Source organism: Oncorhynchus tshawytscha, unplaced genomic scaffold (genome assembly GCF_018296145.1).
Source record: "Oncorhynchus tshawytscha isolate Ot180627B unplaced genomic scaffold, Otsh_v2.0 Un_contig_9767_pilon_pilon, whole genome shotgun sequence".
NCBI classification, from domain to species: domain Eukaryota; kingdom Metazoa; phylum Chordata; class Actinopteri; order Salmoniformes; family Salmonidae; genus Oncorhynchus; species Oncorhynchus tshawytscha.
The window spans coordinates 5001-17662 of record NW_024607271.1 but is presented as its reverse complement, the minus strand read 5'-3'; the positions used below and the strand labels follow the sequence as shown (position 1 = coordinate 17662).

The 12662-nt window shown below is 45.4% G+C and overlaps 1 protein-coding gene across 1 annotated transcript in view; it reads right to left on the bottom strand.

Annotated features, from left to right (window-relative positions):
- Positions 1-8611: 8611 nt before the first annotated feature.
- The window catches only part of LOC121842425 (HEAT repeat-containing protein 6-like), a gene marked incomplete at its 5' end in the record, with an annotated part of 7407 nt that continues 3356 nt past the window's right edge, over positions 8612-12662 (bottom strand). The window contains 1 exon segment of the mRNA XM_042312415.1: positions 8612-9882. Coding sequence (XP_042168349.1) covers positions 9215-9882 — 668 coding nt within the window.

The following is a 12662-nucleotide window of genomic DNA, read 5'->3' as shown; positions in this document are numbered from 1 at the left end:
TCAGCCACCAATTGTGCAAGTTCTCCCACTTAAAAAGATAGGAGAGGCCTGTAATTTTCATCATAGGTACACTTCAACGATGACAGACAAAATGAGAAAAAAAATCCAGAAAATCACATTGTAGGATTTTTAATGAATTTATTTGCAAATTATGGTGGAAAATATGTATTTGGTCACCTACAAACAAGCAAGATTTCTGGCTCTCACAGACCTGTAACTTCTTCTTTAAGAGGCTCCCCTGTCACATTTGTGGCCTGCTGGAGGTCATTTTGCAGGGCTCTGGCAGTGCTCCTCCTGCTCCTCCTTGCACAAAGGCGGAGGTAGCGGTCCTGCAGCTGGGTTGTTGCCCTCCTACGGCCTCCTCCACGTCTCTCAATGTACTGGCCTGTTTCCTGGTAGCGCCTCCATGCTCTGGTCACTACGCTGACAGACACAGCAAACCTTCTTGCCACAGCTCGCATTGATGTGCTATCCTGGATGAGCTGCACTACCTGAGCCACTTGTGTGGGTTGTAGACTCCGTCTCATGCTACCACTAGAGTGAAAGCACCGCCTGCATTCAAAAGTGACCAAAACATCAGCCAGGAAGCATAGGAACTGAGAAGTGGTCTGTGGTCACCACCTGCAGAACCACTCCTTTATTGGGGGTGTCTTGCTAACTGCCTATAATTTCCACCTGTTGTCTATTCCATTTGCACAACAGCATGTGAAATTTATTGTCAATCAGTGTTGCTTCCTAAGTGGACAGTTTGATTTCACAGAAGTGTGATTGACTTGGAGTTACATTGTGTTGTTTAAGTGTTCCCTTTATTTTTCTGAGCAGTGTATATAAGGTTTAATACTGTTCCACTGTTTTTTTCTAGTCTCTGCTTCTTATAAGAAACGGTCTGAGAGATGTGAGTTATTGCAGTCAAAACAGGGTGTCTGTGAGAAAGCACCTCAAGGCTAAAAGAGATTCATAGACACAGAACCCTGGAGGGGAGTAAAGAGATAAGAGACAAGTCAGACATACAAAAGTGAGCCACACGGGAATGGAAAATTACTGCTGAGCCCTTAGAAAACACTGGAACTATTGTTTTCTCATGCAAGTTAATATAACCGTATATGGGTGGGCTTGGTCTCATGAGTAGAAGGTGTTGATGTAGGCAGTTACATCACTAGGGGTTGACCATATTAAAGCAACTTTGACCTTTTTTATTTTGCAGAACTTACTCTGCAATACGTGCTGTGTTTCCGTGGTCAACTTCTGTCTAAAATTTCATTAATAAAGGTTTGATTTATTTATTTAAAGAAGATATTGTCTGATTGCTGATTTCACCAATAAGCCAATGATTAACAAGGAACCTACCCCAACAGCCGATAAGACTGCAGCCCTCCGCTCTGGCGCCATCGTCATACTGTTGTGTCATCTGCAAACTTGATAATTGAGTTGGAGTTGTTTGACCGCGCTGTCATGTGTGAACAGGGAGTACAGGAAGGGGCTGAGCACGCACCCTTGTGGGGGCCCAGTGTTGATGATCAACAGAGTGAAGGTGATTTCTTATCTTCACCACCTGGGGGGCGGCCCGTCAGGAAGTCCATGAGCCAGTTGCACAGGGCGGGGTTCAGACCCAGGGCCTCGAGCTTAACTATAGTCAATAAAACACCATTGTTACATAGGTATTCCTCTTGTCCAGATGGGATAGGGCAGTGTGCAGAGTGATGGCGATTGCATTGTCTGTGGATCTATAGGGGAGGTAAGAAAATTGAAATGGGTCTAGGGTGTCAGGGAAGGTAGAGGTGTTATTATCCTTGACTAGTCTCTCAAAGTCATTAAGTTCAGTTAACTTTGCCTTCTTGGGTACAGGAACAAAGGTGGCCATCTTGAAGCATGTGGGGACAGCAGACTGATGTCAATCTACTATCCCCCATTGTACAAACGTTGACCTATTTTATTCTGTGTGAGAAATACAGCACCTTCGGAAAGTATTCAGAGCCATAGACCTTTTCCGCATTTTGTTACGTTACAGCCTTATTCTAAAATTGATTAAATAAAAAATGTTCCTTAGCAATCTACACACAATACCCCATTATGACAAAGCGAAAGCAGGTTTTTAGAAATGTTCTGCAAATAAATAGCAGATAAACTAAAAAACTGAAATAACATAAGTGTTCAGACCCTTTGCTATGAGACGAACTTGAGCTCAGTTCATTGATCATCATTGAAATGAGATAGGATTGTGTTGAGGCACAGTTCTGGGGAAGGGTACTAAAACATTTCTGCAGCGTTGAAGGTCTCCAAGAACACAATGGCCTCCATCATTTTTAAATGGAAGAAAATTGGAACCCCCAAGACACTTCCTAGACCTGAGCAATTGGATGAGAAGGGCCTTGGTCAGGGAGGTGACTAAGAACCCAATGATCACTGTGACTGCGCTCCAGAGTTCCTATGTGGAGATGGGAGAACCTTCCAGAAGGACAACCGTCTCTGCAACATGCCACCAATCAGGCGTTTATGGTAGAGTGGCCAGATGGAAGCCACACGTCAGTAAAAAGCACATGACAGACCGCTTGACACTGACCTTGAGACTGACCTTGAGAAACAAGATTTTCTTGTCTGATGAAACCAAGATTAAACTCTTTGGCTTGAATGCCAAGCGTCACGTCTGGAGGAAACCTGGCACGATCCCTACGATGAAGCATGGTGGTGGCAGCATCATGCTGTGAGGATGTTTTTCAGCAGCAGGGACTGAGAGACTGGTCAGGATCAAGGCAAAGATGAATGGAGCAAAGTACAGAGAGAACCTTTATGAAATCCTGCTCCAGAGCGCTCACGACCTCAGACTGGGGCGAAGGTTCACCTTCCAACAGGACAACGACCCTAAGCACACAACCAAGAAAATGCAGGAGTGGCTTATGGACAAGTCTCAATGTCCTTGAGTGGCCCAGCCAGAGCCTGGACTTGAACATAATTGAACATCTCTGGAGAGATCTGAAAAAAGCTGTGCAGTGATGCTCCCCATCCAAGCTGGTTGAGAGGATCTGCAGAGAAGAATGAGAGAAACTCCCCAAACACAGGTGTTCCGAGCTTGTAGCGTCACACTATAAGACTCAATGCTGTAATCGCTGCCAAAGGTGCTTCAACAAAGTACTGAGTAAAGGGTCTGAATACCTATGTAAATTGAATATTTCAGGATTTTTTATTTTATAAATTTGCTAACATTTCTAAAAACCTGTTTTTGCTTTGTCATTATGGGGTATTGTGTGTAGATTGAGGGGGGGAAACAATTTAATACATTTTAGAATGAGGCTGTAACACAAGAAAATGTGGAAAAAGTCTGTAACGTAAGAAAATGTGGAAAAAGTCAAGTGGGTCTGAATACTTTCCGAAGGCACTAAATATTCCAAGCATAGTTAAGGGACAGTTGCGGGATGTGATAGATCCCAAATGAATACAACCACAATCACACGGCAGTATTGAAAGCATGGTCATGGCGTTCTGCCAGGGTATGGAGTCCCTCCATAAGGCATTGCAGTAACTCCTTGTGCCTTCCAATGGTGGCTCCTTGCTGGGAGTAGGTCTGAGTCTGCTGGGTCAGTCACGGTCAGTACGTACTATCACGCCTCAGGATATGACACAGATGCAGACACAGGAGGCAGATAGTACAGTTCTCAATAGTATATTATAACACGGGACAAAGCGCAGGTTGAGGACAGTCAGAGGTTTGTGATAAGGTCAGAGTCAGGCAGGTACAGGATGGCAGGCAGGCTCGGGGTAAGGGCAGGCCAGGAAAATGGTCAGAACCGGGAAACTAGGAAACAAACACTTGAGAAACAGGAATCCGGGAAAGCATGCTGGTAAGACCTGACAAGACAAGATGAACTGGCAACAGACAAACAGAGAACACAGGTATAAATGCACTGGGGATAATGGGGAAGATGGGCGACATCTGGAGGGGTTGGAGACAAGCACAAAGACAGGTGAAACAGATCAGTGTGTGACAACAACCACTCGAATCAAAAAACCTTAGAAAAGCAATGAGGCTGATGTAACCGATCATAACGTTTAGCTTAAAATGTTGATAAACTATTAGGCTATTTCTTCACATTATAAGCTCAGCAATACTCACACGACAGTAGGCTATAACCGCAAATGTTCCAAAACACAATCAATTAGCGGGAAAACACTGTTCTCAAAAGTGATCGCAAATGTGATTATACATGTAATGCTTTATTATAAAAGGTACATTTTTATTGTGAAAATTATCTTGCCCAAACTTGAAACTCATGCAATGCCTATGTATGCCAGTTAGGCTCTATACCTGTTGTAAAGCGGATTAATGGCTTAATTAAGAAGTTATTTGGCCACTTTAGTTGTGATACTAACCTTTTCAAAACATATTGGCCTGTAGGGCTAGGCTACAGGACTAAGCCCTGTAGGGCTAGGTGACTATGATTTGAAAAAGTCACCAAAAAAGGCATGCGCTGTTTCTTGCCTTACTGCACGTGCTGGGCATCATTCACAAAGGATATAATGCATAATTCACAAGGGATAAGCTAATATCGTCACCTATCAGACTATTCTTGATTTAACATTGTCTTTACAAATACTAAATAATATATGTGTGAAATTAGTTTTGATTTACCATTATTACCCATTGACCATGATCATGTCTCAGGAACAGGGGGGAAAATACATCATCTAGTCACTTAAAAAGTGGAGGACACTTTCCCGTGGTTCATGTTCATGCAAGCCAGGTGGACTACACTCCTGTTTTAAAGAGAAGCAATGTGCTTAATATTAGGAAAGTTGATAAATAAATATAGTAGTCCTAGCCTATAGAAAGCTGATGGGATTCTCTTTTTAATAGAGGCCATCAAAACTATGTTTTCTCACATAATTGTATAGCCTACAGAAATGTTCATGCTCTCATGAAGTGTTTGATTTGTTTTTCCAAAACATTTGCATTGATGTCAGAGGGACAATAGAGTGCTGAGTACCAGGCAGTTAGCAAGTTTGGTAGGCTACTAATGACCATCAGCGGTGTAAGAATATGTCAAAAATAAATACACAACGCAGAGACAGAGGACGAGAGGTCAAAAGGACCAGAAGTCAATAGAGTAATAACGATTAAGGAAAATAGTTTTTTCTTTAATAGGGAATTATTGATCAACGGTTCAGAGACATGGGAGTGACAGTGACCGTAACAGCCCTGGATGAGACTCCAAATAATATTGGAGATATGGCTAAAGAGTAGAGTAGCATCCCGGTCAAGAATAGACATAGCAGTAATGTGCCCCTTATACTATTATATGTAGTTTAAGAGCGTTGTATTGATTAGCGAATGTACAGTGCCTTGCGAAAGTATTCGGCCCCCTTGAACTTTGCGACCTTTTGCCACATTTCAGGCTTCAAACATAAAGATATAAAACTGTATTTTTTTGTGAAGAATCAACAACAAGTGGGACACAATCATGAAGTGGAACAACATTTATTGGATATTTCAAACTTTTTTAACAAATCAAAAACTGAAAAATTGGGCGTGCAAAATTATTCAGCCCCTTTACTTTCAGTGCAGCAAACTCTCTCCAGAAGTTCAGTGAGGATCTCTGAATGATCCAATGTTGACCTAAATGACTAATGATGATTAATACAATCCACCTGTGTGTAATCAAGTCTCCGTATAAATGCACCTGCACTGTGATAGTCTCAGAGGTCCGTTAAAAGCGCAGAGAGCATCATGAAGAACAAGGAACACACCAGGCAGGTCCGAGATACTGTTGTGAAGAAGTTTAAAGCTGGATTTGATACAAAAAGATTTCCCAAGCTTTAAACATCCTAAGGAGCACTGTGCAAGTGATAATATTGAAATGGAAGGAGTATCAGACCACTGCAAATCTACCAAGACCTGGCCGTCCCTCTAAACTTTCAGCTCATACAAGGAGAAGACTGATCAGAGATGCAGCCAAGAGGCCCATGATCACTCTGGATGAACTGCAGAGATCTACAGCTGAGGTGGGAGACTCTGTACATAGGACAACAATCAGTCGTATATTGCACAAATCTGGCCTTTATGGAAGAGTGGCAAGAAGAAAGCCATTTCTTAAAGATATTCATAAAAAGTGTCGTTTAAAGTTTGCCACAAGCCACCTGGGAGACACACCAAACATGTGGAAGAAGGTGCTCTGGTCAGATGAAACCAAAATTGAACTTTTTGGCAACAATGCAAAACGTTATGTTTGGCGTAAAAGCAACACAGCTCATCACCCTGAACACACCATCCCCACTGTCAAACATGGTGGTGGCAGCATCATGGTTTGGGCCTGCTTTTCTTCAGCAAGGACAGGGAAGAAGGTTAAAATTGATGGGAAGATGGATGGAGCCAAATACAGGACCATTCTGGAAGAAAACCTGATGGAGTCTGCAAAAGACCTGAGACTGGGATGGAGATTTGTCTTCCAACAAGACAATGATCCAAAACATAAAGCAAAATCTACAATGGAATGGTTCAAAAATAAACATATCCAGGTGTTAGAATGGCCAAGTCAAAGTCCAGACCTGAATCCAATCGAGAATCTGTGGAAAGAACTGAAAACTGCTGTTCACAAATGCTCTCCATCCAACCTCACTGAGCTCGAGCTGTTTTGCAAGGAGGAATGGGAAAAAATGTCAGTCTCTCGATGTGCAAAACTGATAGAGACATACCCCAAGCGACTTACAGCTGTAATCGCAGCAAACGGTGGCGTTACAAAGTATTAACTTAAGGGGGCTGAATAATTTTGCACGCCCAATTTTTCAGTTTTTGATTTGTTACAAAAGTTTGAAATATCCAATAAATGTCGTTCCACTTCATGATTGTGTCCCACTTGTTGTTGATTCTTCACAAAAAAATACAGTTTTATATCTTTGTTTGAAGCCTGAAATGTGGCAAAAGGTCGCAAAGTTCAAGGGGGCCGAATACTTTCGCAAGGCACTGTAGCTAACTAGCCAAATACGGTGGAGAGGTTGGTTAGATTTAACAAAATTAACGTTTGTGGCCGATCTGAGCTCATGCCTGTTAGATAGTTTATCTGCCTAGAATTTAATTGTGACTATAGCTGAGATAATTGAACCAAATTAGTAATTTGAGGGTCCATGTTGTCAAGGTACAACGAGTTAGCTAGCCAACTAGCATACTGTGCCATAAGTGGGCTCTTGGACGAGACATGAACCCAGGAGTCTGGCTAGAAAGCAATTTACTTTACAACGTCAACTAAAGAAACATACAATTTCAAAAAAATGTAGGCTATCTGGCTTGAATAACATTTTGAATATGGCTTAGATCTGTTTGAGCACAAAAATATATTGAGCGTCAATGTGGTCGGGATCGAACGTTAGCTAGCTAAAAACGTGTGTAGCTAGCTCAGCTACTGTTGCTAAGATATGGGAGGCTGGGTTTCAGTTCTGTGTCAACGCTGGGTACATAGAGCAGATCTCACTTTGAATTAGACCGTATGATCTGAAATCATAATTCTATCTTTTTCTGTTTCTCCTTCAACAAAAATGTAATATTAGCCAGTTAACCCCCCTAATGTAATTTCTTAATTTAGTTCGCTTACCTTTAAGATATTTTCTCTGTTTTTTAATGACATCAACACATTTTTCAGACATTCAAACGGAAGGCACTTCTGAGATGTAACCTTTCTCGGTCATACGAGTTTGACAATTTAGTGGATTTTCTTAAATGTCTGTTGAGAGAATCCCTACGGGATAATGCTACATTTCGATAAATCCCTCCAGCAAGAAAACTAGCGAGCAGATCGTGGAAGCCATCTACTGACCATTTAGGGAATTGAGTTCTCAACCGGTGTGGCTCAAAACCTAATATAGACGTGATTATCGTTGCATCTATATTTTGGGTATAATGTGTATATTTATGTTGCATTACACAGAGCACATTTGGAAAGGACACCATGGTCTCAATACGTATTCCCTGGTAAAATAAAGGTAAAACATCTCTCTGGGACCTTCCATCTGATAGTTAGTCACTCCTGGGTAGTATACCACTGTTAGTCTACTGGTTGGGATGCCAGTGAGATATTCAACCTGGACAGGTTCTCCTGGACCTGATCTCTCTGGGACCTCCCATCTGATCCTGTTAGAGACTCCTAGACCGGATCTCTCTGGGACCTCCCATCTGATCATGTTAGAGACACCTAGACCTGATCTCCCATCTGATCCAGTTAGAGACTATTGGACCTGATCTCTCTGGGACCTCCCATCTGATCCTGTTAGACTCCTGGACCTGATCTCCTATCTGATCCTGTTAGAGACTCCCTGGACCTGACCTCTCTGGGACCTCCCATCTGATCCTGTTAGAGACTCCTAGACCTGATCTCCCATCTGATCCTGTTAGACTCCGGGACCTCCCATCTGATCCTGTTTGACTCCTGTTTATTTTGTTGCAATGGCAGATTTCATGTTAATCCCATGTTGATTTGAGTAATAATTTTAAATATTTTCTCCGCACAATTTTCTAAGCAGGTTCAGAGTAAATGACATCAGTAGTCACAGACAGAGCCACAGGTCGGTAACAACAGGGTTGATGAGGTAGAGGTGTCAGCTATTGACCATCAATAACACGGACGCGGGATCAGGAATAGAGGCTAGCGCCCGCTGGTCCAGTTTAATGATAAACACACAGCACAAATAACAATAATGCGCTAGTACTGTAATCATAAAACTAATAACAGTTCTGTAATCAACTTCTACACCAAAAGTAATGTAATATAATCAACTTATACAGCAAAAGTATTGTAATATAACAGTAATAACAGTACTGTAATTCTATAATAGCAGTGTTATCCCTTATAGTACTATAATAACAGCAGTAGTACTAATAAGAACAGTATTAGCGGTAGAAGGCCATCTGCTTTAACATCATTAATAATTGATTTATTACTTTGTAAGCTGAATAAAATTAAAAAACTGGGACAGGTGACAGTTTACCGTTCCACAGTCGACACTTCTATACCTGAACCCAGAAACAGGTAATCTCTCTGTCCTGCTCTCCTGAACCAGTCCCATTCTGTTCCCCCTCTTCCTTCCTGAATTATGCACTCGTTCATTACAATGGACTGTTGTGAGGAATATGGTGGAAACTCCCCCTCTTGTCCATCATGCAAATCCTGCTCCTAAATCCATGAAGGGGAATGAGGAGAGAAACAAGAGTTGGGCTACAGTGTGGGGTTAGAGGTCAATCTGAGTGGGAGACCTTCAGCTCCTCACAACTCCTCAGAACGTCCTCCAGAAATGCAACCACCACCAACGCACTCCTCTCTTCTTCTCCTCCATCCCTCCCTTCATCACCCTCTTCCTCCCCATCTACACAAAGACTCCTCAGTCTCTCCAGCGTCTCTCCCAGAGTCCTCACTCTCTCCTCCCCCTTTCGCTCTCTCTCCCCCTCAGTTTCTCCTCTCCCTCCTACTCCCTCAGTCCCTCCTCCTCTCCCGCCGTCCGTCCCTCCTCCTCCTCTTCTCCCTCCGTCCGTCCCCCCCTCCCCTCTCAGGTATTTTACCAGGTGTTCCTTGAAGCCCCTCCCCTCCTCCATGACGAGCGACATCCCCAGGGCGGGCATGTCCTGTGATTGGCTGAGTCGTAGCAGGTGTGTGAGGGTGTGTGTGAGTGTGTGTCGGAGAGAGGAACAGTAGCGGTACTCCAGGAAGTCCTGCGTCTCCTCGCTGTGTTCCAACGCCGCGGCCAGTGAGCGCCAAACATCCCCGAACCGCTCCGCATCACCGTAGCAATGACGGCAGGCGGGGACGGAGAGGGCAGCGGCAGACTTGATGCGCACCTTGAAGTTCTGACAGGAAGTGACAACACAGCAGAGGGCGGAAAACGCATCGCCGGACCAGGAAGCAGAATCTGGAGAGAGAGAAAAAGGGAGTGAGAGAGATCGAGAGAGAGCGAGTGAGAGAGATCGAGAGAGAGAGAGAGATCGAGAGAGAGAAAGCGAGAGCAAGGGAGAGAGAGAGCAAGGGAGTGAGAGAGAGAGAGAGCGAGAGCAAGGGAGTCGAGAGAGAGCGAGAGCAAGGGAGTGAGAGAGAGAGCAAGCGAGTGAGAGAGATCGAGAGAGAGCGAGAGCAAGGGAGAGATCGAGAGAGAGAGCAAGGGAGTGAGAGAGATCGAGAGAGAGCAAGCGAGTGAGAGAGAGAGAGAGAGAGAGAGCAAGGGAGTGAGAGAGAGAGAGCAAGGGAGTGAGAGAGATCGAGAGAGAGAGAGAGCAAGGGAGAGAGAGATCGAGAGAGCGAGAGAGAGAGAGCAAGGGAGAGAGATCGAGAGAGAGAGAGAGCAAGGGAGTGAGAGAGATCGAGAGAGAGCGAGAGCAAGGGAGAGAGAGAGAGCAAGGGGAGTGAGAGAGATCGAGAGAGAGCAAGCAAGTGAGAGAGATCGAGAGAGATTGAGAGAGAGAGAGCAAGGGAGTGAGAGAGATCGAGAGAGAGAGAGCAAGGGAGTGAGAGAGATCGAGAGAGAGAGCAAGCGAGAGAGAGATCGAGAGAGAGATTGAGAGAGAGAGAGCAAGGGAGTGAGAGAGATCGAGAGAGAGAGAGAGCAAGGGAGTGAGAGAGATCGAGAGAGAGAGAGAGAGAGATCGAGAGAGAGAGAGCAAGCGAGTGAGAGAGATAGAGAGAGAGCAAGGGAGTGAGAGAGATCGAGAGAGAGAGCAGGAGAGAGAGATCGAGAGAGAGATCGAGAGAGCAAGGGAGTGAGAGAGATCGAGAGAGAGAGAGCAAGGGAGTGAGAGAGATCGAGAGAGAGAGAGCAAGGGAGTGAGAGAGATCGAGAGAGAGAGAGCAAGGGAGTGAGAGAGAGAGAGCGAGAGCAAGGGAGTGAGAGAGATCGAGAGAGAGAGAGCAAGAGAGAGCAAGGGAGTGAGAGAGATCGAGAGAGAGAGAGCAAGGGAGTGAGAGAGATCGAGAGAGAGAGTGCAAGGGAGTGAGAGAGATCGAGAGAGAGAGTGCAAGGGAGGAGAGAGAGAGAGAGAGAGAGCAAGGGAGTGAGAGAGATCGAGAGAGAGAGAGAGAGCAAGGGAGAGAGAGAGAGAGCAAGAGAGAGCAAGGGAGTGAGAGAGATCGAGAGAGCGAGAGAGCAAGGGAGTGAGAGAGAGAGAGAGCAAGGGAGTGAGAGAGATCGAGAGAGAGAGAGCGAGAGAGCAAGGGAGTGAGAGAGATCGAGAGAGCAAGGGAGTGAGAGAGCAAGGGAGTGAGAGATCGAGAGAGAGCAAGGGAGTGAGAGAGATCGAGAGAGAGAGAGAAGGGAGTGAGAGAGAGAGAGAGCAAGGGAGTGAAGAGGAAGGGAGAGAGAGCAAGGGAGTGAGAGAGATCGAGAGAGAGAGAGAGCAAGGGAGTGAGAGAGATCGAGATCGAGAGAGAGCAAGGGAGTGAGAGAGATCGAGAGAGAGAGCAAGGGAGTGAGAGAGATCGAGAGAGAGAGTGAGAGAGAGAGAGATCGAGAGAGAGAGAGCGAGATCGAGAGAGAGAGAGCAAGGGAGTGAGAGAGAGAGCAAGGGAGTGAGAGAGATCGAGAGAGAGAGAGCAAGGGAGTGAGAGAGATCGAGAGAGAGAGAGCAAGGGAGTGAGAGAGATCGAGAGAGAGAGAGCAAGGGAGTGAGAGAGATCGAGAGAGAGAGAGCAAGGGAGTGAGAGAGATCGAGAGAGAGAGAGCAAGGAGTGAGAGAGATAGAGAGAGAGAGAGCAAGGAGCAAGGGAGTGAGAGAGATCGAGAGAGAGAGAGCAAGGGAGTGAGAGAGATAGAGAGAGCGAGAGCAAGGGAGTGAGAGAGATAGAGAGAGCGAGAGCAAGGGAGTGAGAGAGATCGAGAGAGAGAGTGAGAGAGATCGAGAGAGAGAGAGATCGAGAGAGAGAGAGAGCGAGATCGAGAGAGCAAGGGAGTGAGAGAGATCGAGAGAGAGCAAGGGAGTGAGAGAGATAGAGAGAGCGAGAGCAAGGGAGTGAGAGAGATCGAGAGAGAGAGTGAGAGATCGAGAGAGAGAGAGATCGAGAGAGAGAGAGCGAGATCGAGAGAGCAAGGGAGTGAGAGAGATCGAGAGAGAGAGCAAGGGAGTGAGAGAGATCGAGAGAGAGAGCAAGGGAGTGAGAGAGATCGAGAGAGAGAGTGCAAGGGAGTGAGAGAGATCGAGAGAGAGAGAGCAAGGGAGTGAGAGAGAGAGAGAGAGAGAGAGCAAGGGAGTGAGAGAGAGAGAGAGCAAGGGAGTGAGAGAGATCGAGAGAGAGAGAGAGCAAGGGAGTGAGAGATCGAGAGAGCAAGGGAGTGAGAGAGATCGAGAGAGAGAGAGAGCAAGGGAGTGAGAGATCGAGAGAGAGCAAGGGAGTGAGAGAGATCGAGAGAGAGAGAGCGAGAGCAAGGGAGAGAGAGCAAGGGAGTGAGAGAGATCGAGAGAGAGAGAGAGCAAGGGAGTGAGAGAGATCGAGAGAGAGCAAGGGAGTGAGAGATCGAGAGAGAGAGAGAGAGAGAGAGAGAGAGAGAGAACAAGGGAGTGAGAGAGATCGAGAGAGATCGAGAGAGAGCGAGAGCAAGGGAGTGAGAGAGATCGAGAGAGAGAGAGAGCAAGGGAGGGAGTGAGAGAGCGAGAGAGCAAGGGAGTGAGAGATCGAGAGAGAGAGAGCAAGGGAGTGAGAGAGATC